The 17,184-nt window shown below is 37.3% G+C and overlaps 2 protein-coding genes across 6 annotated transcripts; one reads left to right on the top strand and one right to left on the bottom strand.

Moving 5' to 3' along the window:
- The first annotated feature begins 2,996 nt into the window (after positions 1-2,996).
- Positions 2,997-14,829, top strand: LOC124632204 (anaphase-promoting complex subunit 4). Of its 3 annotated transcripts, none has more exons than XM_047166934.1 (7): positions 2,997-4,001; positions 11,625-11,796; positions 11,962-12,065; positions 12,161-12,343; positions 12,655-13,192; positions 13,278-13,477; positions 13,559-14,829. In XM_047166934.1, the coding sequence occupies exons 2-7, from the start codon at positions 11,688-11,690 to the stop codon at positions 14,771-14,773; spliced, it is 2,349 nt and encodes a 782-aa protein (XP_047022890.1). In that variant the 5' UTR covers positions 2,997-4,001; positions 11,625-11,687; the 3' UTR covers positions 14,774-14,829. The 3 variants fall into 3 exon arrangements, with proteins under 3 accessions (XP_047022890.1, XP_047022891.1, XP_047022892.1); XM_047166935.1 differs by lacking the exon at positions 2,997-4,001 and adding an exon at positions 10,760-11,199; XM_047166936.1 differs by lacking the exon at positions 2,997-4,001 and adding an exon at positions 11,375-11,411.
- Positions 14,820-17,174, bottom strand: LOC124632208. 3 transcript variants are annotated; one of them, XR_006984598.1, is made up of 3 exons: positions 16,225-17,174; positions 15,722-15,956; positions 14,820-15,208 (listed from the first exon to the last, which is right to left on the bottom strand). XR_006984598.1 is itself a non-coding variant. In XM_047166941.1 (3 exons), exons 1-3 carry the CDS (start codon positions 16,438-16,440, stop codon positions 14,988-14,990), a joined length of 672 nt encoding a protein of 223 aa, XP_047022897.1. In that variant the 5' UTR covers positions 16,441-17,025; the 3' UTR covers positions 14,820-14,987. The 3 variants fall into 3 exon arrangements, 2 of the variants coding, with proteins under 2 accessions (XP_047022897.1, XP_047022898.1); XM_047166941.1 differs by having other exon boundaries at positions 16,225-17,025; XM_047166942.1 differs by lacking the exon at positions 16,225-17,174 and adding an exon at positions 16,034-16,166.
- Between the last annotated feature and the right edge of the window lie 10 nt (positions 17,175-17,184).

Raw genomic sequence — 17,184 nt, 5'->3', positions numbered from 1 at the left:
TGAGCTGTCTCAGAGCGATCTCGATTTCGCCAATGCTGACTTCTGGCAGGTCTTCGGTGAAATGGCGTGTTAATGTGGCTCTAGAATCCTCATTTCCGGGATCAGGTCGAGATGCATGCGATGCGTATAACCGGCCATAGAAATTTTCCACTTCCGAAAAAACTGCCGGCACCAAAGAAACGACTTCTCCACTTGTTGTGGTCAGCTTCGTCAAGTGGCTTCTTCCAAGAGATTGTACGAACACCTTTGACCCCCGATTCAGCTCAATTGCTCTTTCAATGTCAAGAGTATTGGAGCAGCGGAGGTCGCGTCGTACGTGCTTGTTGATCTCTTGGTTTAGAGCCCGCTGAGCTGACGAAGTGACAGGCGGGTTTTCACGTCGTTTCTTCATAAGCCCTAATGTCTCTTCCGAAAGCTTTGATTTCTTGCCCTTACGCTGCATGTTACAGAATCTCGAACCTTCCTCCCTGAGGATCCGAACCACATATTCGTGGTTCTGGTTAACGTCTGTTGTGGTTTCCACGGTGTGGTTTACTTACCTAATTTAATTATATATTCAGTGATTACGTTTGAAATATTGCACAAACTTATCTCTGACGTTTGTAGCAACATTACTAGGCGGCATTGACATATATTCTAACGATAGACATGAACATCCATACAAATAATTTACCCGCTTATGTCGTCTGTTGACATCTTGTTGACGTATTGTGACATGTAGTCATCCTCATTGATGTTAATTGCAGAAGTGACATAATATTTTCGGTCGTATTTTGCCTACATTCTTCATTACTCAAAAAGTTTATATCTAAGTGAATGCAAAATCATGTAATTAAAACCAGGAACTTATTTTTAGGATTTTTTAATATTAATTATGTACGATGTTTTTTTTCTTAAAAATAATAAATCTTAGACTTGAAATGCACTTCCAGAGTGATGCATGTTTGTTGTTGGATGAAATGAATGGATATCGATGTTTATGAGAGGTATGGCTTATATTTCAGAAAAACATATATAGAGTTTTTAAGAATGTGGGGAAGCCCGCACCGGGATATAACCTATGTGACTCGCAGATAACGTAGCTTTCTAATGGTGAAAGAATTATAAAAATGTCCCTGATGATGCGCTGATATATCTTGTAGTGTTTTTACAGTAGCGAAATACATACGAGGTCATATAATTTTTTCTTGAAAGTAAGAACATACTGTAGGTGTGTAGGGTGACGTGTAGCAGGGAAGAATAACACAGTCCAGGGTGCACAATACAGAGAAAAGTTGATTTGCACAGCACAAGAAAGTACACGTACAGTTTATACACACACAGAAGAGAAAGTCAGAAGGAGAAAAGTAGAGAGAGTCACAAGCACAGAATACAGCACAGTACATACAGTTTTGCCTAGATCTAGGCAGATCAGAAAAGCACAACGGTTTGACAATTTAAAAATGTGGGCGTTAGCGCAGCGAATGAAAGCCTACCTCTGACTGGTGCAACAGGCCTTGTCCCGCGTGCGCGAGTGCAACGCCGCCTAGTGCGGTCTCGCTCTCGCGCCGCTGTGACGTAGCTGTCGAACCGGCCGGTCTATCGCTGGTCGCTACTAATACAACCAAATGCGTTTGTCCACATGTTTGTTCATTACATAAAATAATTAAATAATAAAAGTAAACATAATTTCTAAATAGAATTTAAATTGAGTGGACAAATTACAATATATATAAAATAAATACATATATAAATATAAGTAGGTCACTACAATACCATGACAAAGTGAAGTCTGTTTTCATTGATATTTTACCTACTGCCAGTTTTATGGCGATCTGCTCGGCATCTGTTTCTGCACGATTTTCTTAATCCATAATTTAAGATGGCGGGCGGGAACAAATTAATACATATTTGTAAAATTGAATTATAAATGAAAAGTATGATATACAAGCATTGTAATAGCATGAACAGCGTGTAATTTTACTAACTTGACTCTCGAATAGTTTACATGTGTAAGTTTATACCTTGATATGTATTTTCTATTTTATAATTGTCGTTTCATAGACATCTATCTGACGCAGGTGTCAAAATCGCTCTGATTTGCCATTTTGGGCAATGCAAAGTCTGCAGTGCATTTCAGTGTGGCAAGCTTTTTGTTCGGAACGTTCAGAGGTCAGTGGAACGTTCTATCTTATCTAGTACGTATAGTCTGTTTTTTAATCTCGTAGACTAAATTGACACTTGCAAAATGTCAAACTTACTAATAATGTTGCTAGCTCTTTGGTGCAGTATTGTACTTACGATATCGGTTTATTGAATCGTAACTTTTTATCTACAAGGTGTTGATTTGCATTTGTGCCATACTTCAGGAGGCGGTCATTAAATACGTAAATAATCGATTGGAATTACAGTGGACGGGAAATAGCTAATATGTACTACTTTTTTTGTTATTGTAATGTCGTAGTATGTCAGAAGTAATCCAATTTTATGAATGAAAATTATGAATAATCGTTGCGTATGCTTTGTGTTTGCGTTTGTGTGAGGGCGCACCACGGTTTTAAGGCCAGTAACACACGCGTCAAGTTCAAATACGGCTAGATGACATTGAAGGAATTCCGAAAAAAAAAGATAAAAAAAAAAATACGTACCAATTTTCTTATTGATTTGGGTCGAGAATCATTAGCATAATTACGTCCTTGACTATGGCACGGATGCAAATCAACAGCTTGTATAATAGACGAATTTAATATTCATTCAAAGTTTTGTATTTAAAATTCACGTACGTACACACGGTTGTACGACGTGCTACAAACTGCCAGGGATATCTGACCACGCAAATTTTAATCTATGCGTAATCATCAAGGATAAGCCCATTATTTCAGGATGACTTATTGTAAAAAAACGATACTTGATTTTATTAACGCTAAGTTTCGGTCGTGCCACATCACTATTTAAGAATTTGCAATAAACTGACCACACTCGTAATGTCAGTTTAGTCTACGAGATTAAAAAACAGACTATAGTACATATACAGTCAAACGTGGATAAGCGAGAGTTCAAGGGGACACAATCTCATTCTCGCTTAAAGAGGTTTCTCACTAACCCGAGTTTCTCACTAATGCAGGTAGCGTTTCTCTCTTAAAGAGGTACACAGCAATAACAAACCACAGAACGTACGAATGTAGTAAATATGTAGATACATATGTAATATGATAGAATTATGTGCATCATATGCACAACATATACGTATTGTGTATATATTTTAAATGCATACGAAAACAAAACAAAAATTAATGCACTATGTAATTTTATTTTATTTAGAAATTATTTACCCTTAAAAAATCTGTCAATTTCGTTTGGGTTTCTGTTTTTGTATTTCGAATGTTTTTCTCTAACTCATAAATATTGCTAGATCAACAACCGCCGTGTCTTCAAAGTACTGATGGACCGTCTCCAACGCATTTGAAGCTAGCTTCATTGTAATTATCTTTATTTCTGTTTCCAGAATCTGTGCGTTTTGTCATGATGCAGAACTGAACTTTCCTTTGCAATTGATAATAGTTCCGACAACCAGGATGGTATACAGGCACACACACGTGTCCGTTCCAAAAGAATGCGATAGAATAACAATATTATTAGTTTCACGAAATAGAATAGGTACAATATTGACGAGAAAACAATACAAAAACAATGGTGCCACGAAAGTTAAGAATGACTCATAAAATTGCAGATGTTTTTGTAATTAAAGCTTGACTGTCACTTATAGAGGTATAGATAAGTAACAGTCTCACTAACGGAGGTCTACGAGGGAAAAACGACTCTCTCTTACAGAGGTTTCTGCTTCTCGCTAATAGAGGTTTTGGGAGCTTAAAATGACGGTTCCTGGCTGTTACTCTCACTAATAGAGTTTTCTCACTTATCCAGTTCTCACTTATCCAGGTTTGACTGTATATCGATGCTAAGCGGACCATGGCGGACTCAGTCTTTGATTGTGCCATCTTCGTCTAACAATATTTATCGAAGTCAAGTTTCGTTCAAAACCCTCTTTATCAATAATTATATTGTGCAACAAACACATAGTTTTTACGATCTTATCAGCTAGTTGAATATCCGTTTCGATGCTTTTAGATAACAAACGCCACTTTGAGTATAATCTACCAAATGCACATTCCACTGTTTTTCTCGCTCGTGACAAGCGACTACTAAAAGGACAATGGGCAATTCCGGTCCAAATGTCCACCACGAACGAGACGTATATGGCTAGATAGCCCATTAAATATAGAACATTTTTTGTTATGAAAGTAAAAAAAAATATAATGCCAGAAAAAAGTTATAGCAAAATCAAATAAAACATTTTATAGATTTTTTCAATTTCATTTTTTCAATTACTTTTCGTGATGTTTGATTTTCATATTTCTGTAACTTCTGACAAATAGAATTGTTCATTATTAGAGAGAAGACACCACCAGTTACATCGAACTTTCTTAGATCCAGGAACCGCTGAGTATATTCAAGCACTTCTGGTGCCTCTATTGGTTAGTGATTCGTACATCCATCGGGCAAAAAAATATGGGCTGTTTATATGTAAATGTGTCTTACTCATCTTAGTTTTAGATAAAATGCGGAAATGGAAGTGGAATAAAATAAAAAATAATAAAGATAACATAAAAAACTACCGAAAATGAAGAATACATTTTTGGCTATAACTTTTTTTTGGCATTGTTTTTTTTTTACTTTCTTAGTAAAAGTTACTCTAAATTAAGTGGACTATTTAATTATATAGGTCTCGTTCGTGGTGGACATTTGGACCAAACTTCATACATTCTTGCCCAATCTCCTTTTGTTGCTCCACTGTTAAATCACGTCCCCCAAAGGGTTTCATTAAATATGTTTTTAAAGGATACGCTTCATCAGCTAAAAATACGTAAGGAACAGAGACTTGGGTATTAGGTAAATAAGTGGCAATGGAATATCTAATTCTCTTTCATTTAAAAACTGGTACAAATCTGATGCTCTAAAGGTACCGCCATCACTCTGTTTACCATAGCCCCCGACTTCTACCATTACAAATTTATAATCAGCATCGGCTACTGTTTGCAGTACCACAGAAAAATATTTGTTATAGTTGTAAAACATAGATCCAGATTTTTTTGGGCACATAACGCGCACATGTTTACCGTCTATACAACCTATGACGTGAGGGATATTTAAATAAAACTACTTTTACGGATTTTATCGCGTTATATTAATATTATTTAATCCCGACGTTTCGGATCCTTTACAGCATCCATGGTCACGGGCAGACTAAGGTGTTGGTCGTCTTGATATATTAGTTACAAACAGCTACCCTACATTTTGTTGATTATTATTGACAATCCGATTCACGCAAAACGAGCTCACTGTATCCATAGGTCGAGCAGTTGTAGGCTTGGATTTTGATTTAATAGTTTCTATGATGGGATTCCAAGCAGGTGGTATGCACCAGCCATCTTCTCTATTGAAATTTGGATGTTTTTTAATTTCAATAGCCTCGCGAATCATCCTAGGTAGGAATCGGTTTTCTCTTGCAAGGACTTGTGGTTTATCAAATCTGATGTAATGCTGGGCCTTGTCTAGTGTGTGTTCACAAACTGCTGACTGTCTGGAACGGCGGTGTTTGACATCGGCGATGTGTTCTTTTACGCGGGTCCCTATGCTTCTTTTAGTTTGGCCTATGTAAGAGAGACCACAATCACATTCAAGCTTGTATACACCCGCATCTTGTAGAGGTATGTGACACTTGACAGGTGGTAAGAATTGACTGATCTTCTTCAGCGGCTTGAAGTAGGTTTTGATTGAAGCTCGCTTCAAGATGTAGCCAATCTTGTCTGTGACTCCTCTTATGTATGGAAGAACAGCAGGTAGACGCTCAACTGTGGCTGGTTTCACGCGGGTTCTGCGACGAGGGCGCGGTACTCGGAGCTTGTTGTCGTGCAGTACTTGCTTGACATGTTGAAGCTCAGCACCCAGGTGTTGTTCATCGCAGATCCCACGTGCTCTCTGAAACAATGATTTACCAACGGTAGGTAGATAACTGTGTTGGGTGGTGGTGGGACTCACCATGAAGGTATTTGTCTGTATGGGTTTTCTTCCGATACACAGTGTGACTCAAGGTGTTATTAGGGTTACGGATAACCAAAACATCTAAGAAAGCTAAGGAGTTGTTTGCCTCTGACTCCATAGTGAATTGAATTTTGGGGTTTATGGAGTTAAGATGATTTAAAAATGCTGTGACTTTGTCAGATGGTAGTAGAGTATCTACTACCATCTGACCGTAACCCTAATAACACCTTGAGTCACACTGTGTATCGGAAGAAAACCCATACAGACAAATACCTTCATGGTGAGTCCCACCACCACCCAACACAGTTATCTACCGTTGGTAAATCATTGTTTCAGAGAGCACGTGGGATCTGCGATGAACAACACCTGGGTGCTGAGCTTCAACATGTCAAGCAAGTACTGCACGACAACAAGCTCCGAGTACCGCGCCCTCGTCGCAGAACCCGCGTGAAACCAGCCACAGTTGAGCGTCTACCTGCTGTTCTTCCATACATAAGAGGAGTCACAGACAAGATTGGCTACATCTTGAAGCGAGCTTCAATCAAAACCTACTTCAAGCCGCTGAAGAAGATCAGTCAATTCTTACCACCTGTCAAGTGTCACATACCTCTACAAGATGCGGGTGTATACAAGCTTGAATGTGATTGTGGTCTCTCTTACATAGGCCAAACTAAAAGAAGCATAGGGACCCGCGTAAAAGAACACATCGCCGATGTCAAACACCGCCGTTCCAGACAGTCAGCAGTTTGTGAACACACACTAGACAAGGCCCAGCATTACATCAGATTTGATAAACCACAAGTCCTTGCAAGAGAAAACCGATTCCTACCTAGGATGATTCGCGAGGCTATTGAAATTAAAAAACATCCAAATTTCAATAGAGAAGATGGCTGGTGCATACCACCTGCTTGGAATCCCATCATAGAAACTATTAAATCAAAATCCAAGCCTACAACTGCTCGACCTATGGATACAGTGAGCTCGTTTTGCGTGAATCGGATTGTCAATAATAATCAACAAAATGTAGGGTAGCTGTTTGTAACTAATATATCAAGACGACCAACACCTTAGTCTGCCCGTGACCATGGATGCTGTAAAGGATCCGAAACGTCGGGATTAAATAATATTAATATAACGCGATAAAATCCGTAAAAGTAGTTTTATTTAAATGTCTAATATTCGCGTAAGTGTCAGAAATCAATACGTGAGGGATATTCCAAATATTATTGAAATCATTATGAAATATATCTCTGGTGGGTGTAGTCATATGTATGGTTATTTTCATTATTATACAGTTCGTCCCATATTGCTAGGACCGTCTCTTCTATAATTTTTGTTAATGTTGTTACTCCTATTCGAAATTTTTTTGAAAGCGATTTGAATAATGCTTCAGTTGCAAGATATCTGAAAATAAAAAACACTTTTAACTATTACACCCTGAATACAGGATGTAAAAAAAGTAAAAAATTACGCTAAATCTTGGGATCCCGATTCTGCTCATTATTTTATGAGACAGTCAGAGGTCAAATATAATTTTGTTGTTGCAAGCATCAGGTTAAATTAATTTAAAAATACCTACTTATTTCTTGCCAGGGTTCTATATAAGACCCAACCTGATAATTAGGATTTAAATAAATAGTTATTTTTAAATTGATTGAACTGGAAAGAAATAAGTATTTTTAAATTCATTTACTTACCTTGATATTTACAACAATAAAATTGTATTTGACCTCTGTAGGAAAAATATCAGTACTTTTTTGTTTCAGAAAGTAAAATAAGAAAAAGATGGAGATATCTAAGGGATCAATTTGCGGTAGGGTTAGGAAAGATTCCACCTTCTCGCTCTGGAGATGAGGCAACTACAGTATATCCCAAATGGCCATATTTTAAACCCTTACTTTGCTCAAACCTATGGTGAAGGCGCGGCTAACCACTGGAAGTTTGATGCGACAAAGATCTCATTCAAATAGTGCTGTGAGCCTTGATAGTGAAACAGAAAACTCCCAAACTACAAATGAAAATGATTGTTCTCTTTCACCTGAACCAAGCAACATGGAAGATAATGATGCGAGTGACCAACCAACAGTGTCTCCTGCGATGCCCGTTTCAAAAATCGCTTTGAAAAGGCCGAAGAAAACAATCAATGACAAATTATTGGACATTGAGCATCAAAAACTTAATTTTTTACAGGATAAGGATAAATCCCGACAGAATAGAACAACAGATGCAGACAAAGAACATATTTTATTTTTTAAAAGCCTCATACCACACATTGAAAAAAATCCACAGCACATGCTACTTTCTTTTAGAAACCGCATTCAAAGCGTCGTCGACCAGTTCGCGTACCAATCTTGCAATATGAAGTGTGTGAATATGTGAAGGGCGGGCGTTTTGGGGGCTGTCTTTTGTAGATTTGACGTTCAAAAAGTGCTGATTTTCAGCCTACTTTGAATAAATGACTTTTGATTTTGATTTTGATTTTTGATATGGTAACCCTAGTTCGATGTCAAACTACTCTTCTTTAAGTAATGTTTCCCGTAATAGTACTCCAGAGACCTGCAACGAAATAACTCTTCCACAAACTTCGAGTGACAATATTGCTGTTATAAGCAACCGATTAGCCACAGAAGAATGAAGAATCCACCTGCAACCGACTAGCTGCAGACGAATGCAATCAATCTAATAGCCACCGAGTATCTACAGAAGAAAATAATGAATCTACCCAGAATGAACAATCTCTTGCCGAATTGTGAAATCTTCAATTTGATTTTGGCCCATGGGGTGCCAAAAACCAAGGTTTATAGCTATAACTTAAACAGAGCATTTTTAATAAGTCTGTTGGCTTTAAATTAGCAATTTTGGAGTTTTACTTTAATTATAATTAAGTAATTATTAATAATTTAATTTTAAGTTGACATGTAAGTCATGTACCGTATTGTACGTTATGCCTTTCGCTGATTTTGGCTAATAAATAACATTCACTTAATTGAAATTGTATTTTGGATATTTTTCATTGTGCTTAAAACTACTTACAAATAAAACATACTAGCCTACTGAATGAAAAAAGTCAAGGAATTTTTTTGAACATTCTTTTTTATTTTTATTTTTTTTTTTTATTTTATTATACTTTTTGCACACATTTTACAAAAAAAACAATGTACAAAGGCGGACTTAACGCCTTAGGCGTTCTCTACCAGTCAACCTTTAGGTGGAGGAGAAATTTCATGGCAGGTGCACTAAATATGTATATAAGACAAATCGAAAATATATAAACGTACATAGACTTATTATACATACACATATATATATATATATATATATATATATATATATATATATATATATAATATTAAATAAACTTTAATACATATATAAATAACACAAAATCAAATGCATAGTTGTGTCAATTCTGCAAACTCTGGTGAAGATACTCACGAAGCTTCAATTTGAAAGTCAATCGGCTATCTACCATCCTAATTTCCGAGGGCAACTTGTTCCATAAAAGAATAGATTGGACAAAAAAGGAGGAATGAAGGAAATCTGTGCGACGTGAGGGACATTGGAGTAGACGGTTGTTGGAGGAACGCAAATTTCTGTCATGTTGAGAACACAAAAACTGGAAGTGGCATGATAAATATGGAGGTGAACAAGGAGTATGAAGAATGGAAAATAGAGTAGTTAATGCTCTCATCTCACGTCTTTGCCTAATTGGCAGCCATCTAAGCTGTTCTCGATGAGCAGACACATGATCGTACTTGCGAAGATTAAAAACGAATCGAATGCAATTGTTGAGAAGCCGGTCAAGTTTATTGAGCAGATCTGCATTCAGGTCGTAGAAGCAAACATCACCATAGTCAATTATGGGAAAGATCAAGGTTCGCACAAGCATTGCTTTCACGTTGAACGGGAGAAGGTTTCTTAACCGATAAAAGTAGCGCAGCAAACCTGTTACCTTCTGGCTAACACTCCCAATATGAGATTGCCAGCTTAACGTAGTGTCGATATGTAAGCCCAGGTTTTTCACGCTTGAGTTATAAGGGATGTTCATACCATCAAATTGTACCGGAGGTAAGCTGCTTAAATCCACTCTCTGCATAATGCGACTACTACCAACTAAAATAGCTTGGCACTTGCCAGGATTTACCGCCACTCCAAACCTATCAGCCCAGCTCTTCAACCCAGCTAGATCATTATTTAATTCCATGATTGTAGCAGATAAGCCCTCGAGGCTGGAGTGACGATATAGTTGCAAGTCATCAGCATAAAGATGATACGCAGACTGAAGTTCAAGAGTTAGGAGATTTATAAAAATTGAAAATAAAAGTGGAGAAAGAATACCGCCTTGTGGCACACCAGCATCCAGTTTGCACCAATTTGATGTCACTTCATCAACTCGTAGGGATCGGGGTGGTTGTGGACACCCCGATCCCTACGAGTTGATGAAGTGACATCAAATTGGTGCAAACTGGATGCTGGTGTGCCACAAGGCGGTATTCTTTCTCCACTTTCGGGGTGTCCACAACGAATGTTGTGGACACCCCGATTATAAGCAGTATAGAAGACATTTCATTTTGAAATTATACCACCCAGTATATTACGCAGATTTTTATACTAATAAATATTATTCATTACTTATAATGATAACGAGTCTTTCTTCAGGTGAAATTGGTTGAACATGCGTAAGCGATGTTCGATTATATTTAATATGTAGTAAAATATTTCTTAAGCCATCCTTGTACTTAGGAGAATCGGGCCCCTGTTTCTTTATGCGAGTCAACACTGTACCCATCGGTACCGACCCGTACCAGATTTGTCTGTACTGTACCGGAAACCTATTTCTTTATGTAAGCACCCTAACGATGGACAAAAACATTCATACAAATAATTAATTTGTCTGAATACTCTCCGAGGAACTTCGAGAGTACTGTAGATGCTGCTCAAGAATTTTATCAGCTGTGGACGTGGAGGTTCGAAGGATGGAGTTCTACTGTGACAAGAATAAGTGTATAATCTACGGGCAGGATAGATCTGTGAATTTCAATTTGTCAATGTCATAGAAGTACAACTGTCAAGTAAATTGATAATGTTTTGAAAAACTGTAACGATAGGTGTATTAGGGTGCGTCCACATCTGGCGAATGCGCCGCGAATGCGCAGCACGCGAGCCGATCGCGAGCTGTCCGCGAGCTGCGCGCGTGCATTTTTGTTCGTGCGCCGCTTCTGCGCCGCCCGCGCGCAGCTCGCGCGCGACCTAAGCGCCGCACGCGAGCGGCGCGCAGGCGGCGCGCAACGTCTGCCATCTTCGATAGTACTGAGCCAATATACGGAACTGTAAGGGCGAGAACTGATTGCGCGCAGATCGCGCGCCGCTCGCGCGCTCTATACGAGCCTTGCGTGAGTTGCGCTAAAGAGGCGCACCGAACTATTGCAGTGACTGCACGCGCGCAGCTCGCGGACAGCTCGCGATCGGCTCGCGTGCTGCGCATTCGCGGCGCATTCGCCAGATGTGGACGCACCCTTACCATTACGGATTTCAAATTTCAGGGAAAAACCTGAGACATTTATTTCAACTAATTCTCCAGAAGGTCATACATTAAAACGAACAATATGTATCATTGTGGAATGCGTCAAGTTGGAGAAAGGCATGTTGCCTACAAAGTTGACTTGATGGTTTGGAGCAACCGGCTTGATCTTCTAGCCCTAAGCAATTTTAAAGGTAGAAACTATAAACACTTTTTAAGACTATTAAATAGTGACTCTGCCCCTGCATGTGTCGCAGTCACACTTTAAATCTTTTTCACTATTTCCTAATTTTGAAAACAATTGTACATAACCAAACAAAAGGGACTAATTATTTGTTTTGAATTCATGTACTTTTTAGGTGAAGTCCAGATACACAGACTGCACTGGCAAAAAGTTTGGAACTTGCCACCTCCTAAAGAGAATGTTACTGTTCAAGCAATGGCTTGGAGGCCAGATGGGAAGGTACCCCGTAGATTTTTATAGAAATACTAAAAGGTATTTTAGAAATAGACTTGCTTATTGTATGCCTTAAATGCTACTTATTTTATCTTTTACAGGCATTGGCCATTGGATACAGTTCAGGGGTAGTGTACATTGTGGATATAGAAGATAAGGAAATAGTGGATAAGTATGAAGACCTCACAGATGAATTTGATAACTCAAAACAGTTTGGTATCACATGCATTACTTGGGCAGTTCGAGCTGACACACTGGAGAGTGCCATAGACCCCAATGTATATGTATGTATTCATTAGTCATAGAACCTTATCTACTTACAAATCATGAATTGTACTTTAAATTATATGATACTAGCTTCTGCCAGTGGTTTCACCCGCATCCCGTGGGAACTACTTCCCGTACCGGGATAAAAAGTAACCTATAGCCTTCCTCGATAAATGGGCTATCTAACACTGAAAGAAATTTTCAAATCGGATCAGTAGTTCCTGAGATTAGCGCGTTCAAACAAACAAACTCTTCAGCTTTATAATATTAGTATAGATTCAGGAATTGCCTTATCTTTAATAGTAACTGTTGTTTATTTGACTTTCAGGATGATGCTTCAATATTTTTGCAAAACTTACCTTCTACTGGTGAATACAAAAGTCAAGGATCTGATGAAAATATGAAAGATTTCAAAGAAGTTCAAGCCCCAAACCAATTAAATATGTTAATGGTGGGTTATGGAACTGGGTATATTTACATGAATATCTTCGGAAGATATCCTTATGGCACAATACATCTTGCTCAAGTTACTAAAGATGAGTTTGGAGAGTACAAAGTACTTGATATCTGTATGTCTGATGACTTCAGTTTGATGCAAGTTCTCTATATTGATAGAGTAACCAATAATCTCCTGATGTCACTTGTAAACACAAGTGTGTTATCAGCATTTGCTGAAGAAATGTACATTGTAGCTAAGAAGCACAGTGAAATTGTGAGATTAACTTCTTACTTAGACCAGACTATGATCTCTATTACTGAATCTTGGGAGCATATTTTACTAGAAATGGATACTAAAATGGCTGAGTATGCTGCATCAGTCCCTGAGGGTGGGGTTTCAGCTGATTTGTTGGAGCTACTCATGTTGGGTTTGTAATATAAATCAAATGACTATAATATATATATATAGAATACTGTAATCAAAACATAAACATTAACATTGTACTTTTATAGGAACCCCATCCGATGAGTTAGAACTATGCCTGCTGCAGAAACTGACTGTAAATGATTTGAAAAAGTTTGGTAATTCCATTGAGTTGAGCTACTCAACCATACAGAAATTGGTTCTCAAGCAACTAAATATTGTTGGACAAAGTCTGACTTATTACCTCTCTGAACTGAGAGGATTGACAAGGATACCAGATAGGTATAAGGTAAGAACATGGCACTGTATCATACTATTTCCTCTATTCTAAAATATTATTTTGGCGCTACAATAATTATGACCTTTTCAGGTGCTAGGTATAGAAGAAAACACAGTGACTGAAGCAATAAGAGCCTGCTGTGCTTTCCTCAATAAATGTCTAGAATTACAACAGGTCATTGATACTTCAATGCGCAATTACAAAGCATTCTTCAGATGGCTGTTTGTTGTTATAGTCCGATTACTTGGAGAACAAACTTCTACTGAAATAGTGAAAATCACTCAACAGGAACTTGGCCACATTGCTGAATTTCTATATAACTTTGACAATGTACAAGTTGATAGTGGTGAAGGTTTACCAGAAAAACCTGTCAAATTCAACTTGGAGAGGCTAGGACAATATTTAGAAGACCAAGAGCTGACCATATTACCTGATGATGATGACAATCCATGGCATAAATTTCTCAAAGATAATGCATGTCTACTAAAGGACAATGATACAATATTTTCTCTGGCAGAGTTCAAGAAGTTTTCTCTTGTACAACAACAAAAGCATTTGAAAAATGCAATAAGCCAGGTGTTTGATGTTTCCAAAAAAGAAACTAGTAAATATTTTTCTGCAATATATAACATAAAATGTTATGAAGACAAATCAAATGGGAAGTTGATGGAAAATTTGAGGATATGTCAAGCTTTCTATGGTTCTGAAAACAGTTTCATGATGGCATTCACAGATTCTACAAATCTAGAAGATGGTATACATTACATGACTGTAAAAATTAAGGAAAAGCCAGGCTCAGTGACAGCAATGAAGTATAGTTTTTCAACTATCATATTAGGTGATAAGAAACCAAATGATGAGATGATTCCTGTCCTGGATTTACAATTCTATTCTTCTGAATACTTATCTGTCTTGACACAACATCCTCGTATGGAAGAAGGTTCTATATTTATCCAAGTACCAGTAGGAATTATTCAAATAAATGCTACAGAATGTAGTTTGAAACCAAAAATGTTTTTGTTCAATGAGAAAGTGAACAAAAAGAATATTTCACCTTTGATAGAACCTGGAGTTTTCAAGGTTTTAGATAAAATGGATGGATACCGAATAGCTGTTTCAGGAGGTCGCAAAGTGGCAGTGGTATTGTCCAAAAGTCTCAGAAAAGTACGCATATTTGAAATGGAAATTGATGGAGATGATGAGGAAGACGAGACACTGGATACAACAACTCAGTCTCAGAGCACTAATGATCAATCCACATCTGAAAAACAAAACACATCAGCAGCTGCTGATGTTACTTTCTAAGAACATTATAATTAGTATTTTACTACCACTGAATAAAATTCAAATATAAACTAAAATAAAAACATTTTATTTAACAGTATAATCTTACTACTAGATTACATCTTAAATATTTACAAATGAGAATTTCCTTACAGAGAATATTAAACTCTTATATTGCATATTTTCTAAACTATTACTACTGATTATTTTATCACAAATATTGTAGTTTGCTATGTTAAATCAGACTTGCTTGTGGTGACTTTATTTGTATATTTTCGAAGACTGAATTGAAATCTGTGTCTAATCCCTGATTGTCTATTCCATATAAGAGATGTTCAGATGATTGGTTCCTACTGGGGCCTGGGGCTGGTTGGCTCAGTTGCCTTGCCTGAGCTGGGGTGGTAGTGCGGTTGTATATCTCATCTCCATCGCCTTCATCATCCTCAACTTCATCCACTGCAATTATAAATAATCAGAATTTAGATAAATAAGCTGGCCTACAAGACCTAACAGATGCATCTAGAATTAAATGTGTAGTAATTGAGTGTATGATGTGTCTCTACAACATATCTATATACAACGTTATTTTTTGTTTGTGCGAAACCTGAATATAGTTTGTTCAGAATCAGTAACAAAACTTTGAATGTTGGACACCACAAATAGGTATTTATTCTCGCACAACAAGTCACGGCGAGTTCATAGCGGGCGCGAGCACACAGTGCTATCGCGTTGCGCGGCATGTGCATGATACGGTTTTGAAATTTCGTACATAGATTCTTTACATAAAAATACTAGATAGGTGTATCAGGTTTCGCATAAACAAAAAATAACGTTGTATATGTATGATGAAATAAAAATATATGATAAAACAAATGATGCTGAAATTAATGTTTCTTGTGGGATGATATAGTGAGCTAAAGGAGTACGGAAGAAGACTATGTAATCCTCAAATAAAATTAGAGAATTCACCTGGTATAACTCCCCTGCCTTCATATCTTTTCCAGTCCTTCCTCAAATTGTAATACAGCACTGCACAGCCTATGATCACAATGATAGACAGCACAATTGCTACCACTTTCACAGCATCTATTGAAGTAAATGCTGAGCCAGTGACTATCATATCCACTTGTCCCACTGTGTATCCTGCACCGTTCAGTTTCTTTGATATGCAATGGTAGTTACCAGATTCCCTTGCAGATACATCCTGAAAATATACATTGAAATAACTAAACAACCTTACGAATAGAACACTTTGTAGAGTATCTGATTTTGAAAACGAACCATGGAACTCAACACAAAATCGAAGATGTGATCACACTAAAATAAATGGGGAATTTGATAAAGTCAATTCAAAAGCACGAAAAAGGGGCAATTTATGTGATAAGTTTGTTTGAAAATAAAATAACACCAAACTTCTAAATTTAACCAATGACATTTCTTGACCTTGAATATTCCCTGATGTTTCTACTTACATGAATATGAAGTTTTCCAGAGAGCACCTCGTATTTATATTTCTGTTCATTATACACGTTACCGGGGCCAATCACATCAGTACCATTGAACAGCCAAAACATGAAATTGTGGTCCATATCATTGCTGTGACAATTCAGCACAGCTGTACTACCGGCCGGCACTTTTGTCACAGTCAACTGTTTGATCTCAGGGACTCTATCACCCAAGGAAAGCATCTTGAAAATTATATTTCCAGTAAAACCTTCAGCGAAATTGTTATATCACCAAATATCTAACACCGGCACAAATGATTTGACATGTGCAAACATACTCAGTCTCAATGAATGTGTGCCAAGTTTAAAATTATCTACACCACACCTTGTCACATGCTTCACCTTCAGTTGAGTTTATTATAGTCCAAAATAGGTACATTTTAGTATCTACTACTACCACTTGAATGCTTTATTAAATGCATAAATACTTCTACACAGAGAACTGGCAGTAACATCCATATAGGAGTCATGACAACGTATATTGGTAAATTCACTCTGGTGTACTCCAATTTGATGCATATTATTATTTGTGCTGCCATTTTCAAACCTATTGCAGCTATATACCACACGTTCTTATTAATAGTTCCTCTGAATCGTTCTATACCATTCCTACAGTGTGAGATCATATGAAATAATACGTAAATCAGTAAAATACTATCGTAAACCCACATAGGTATGAAAACAATAAACCAATTCCAGTGAGTCCGAGATTCTAAACGTAGGCATAGTAATATTAAAAAGACTAGGAAAATGAACCAAGTAAATAGGGCCCTATGTAAAATTGCCATTATTTTATGCTTTGAATCAGTCTAAACTAAAAATAGATTTGCTATATTAGGGCAAAAATACTGAAAGAAAGCGACACAAATCGACAGTTCGATGACCACTCCACTGGCAAACTGTCAAACAAAATGTCAATGTCATGTC

This window comes from Helicoverpa zea, chromosome 8 (genome assembly GCF_022581195.2).
Source record: "Helicoverpa zea isolate HzStark_Cry1AcR chromosome 8, ilHelZeax1.1, whole genome shotgun sequence".
Classification (NCBI taxonomy): Eukaryota; Metazoa; Arthropoda; class Insecta; order Lepidoptera; family Noctuidae; genus Helicoverpa; species Helicoverpa zea.
The sequence above is the reverse complement of the archived record's forward strand: the minus strand, read 5'-3'. Positions and strand labels throughout refer to the sequence as shown.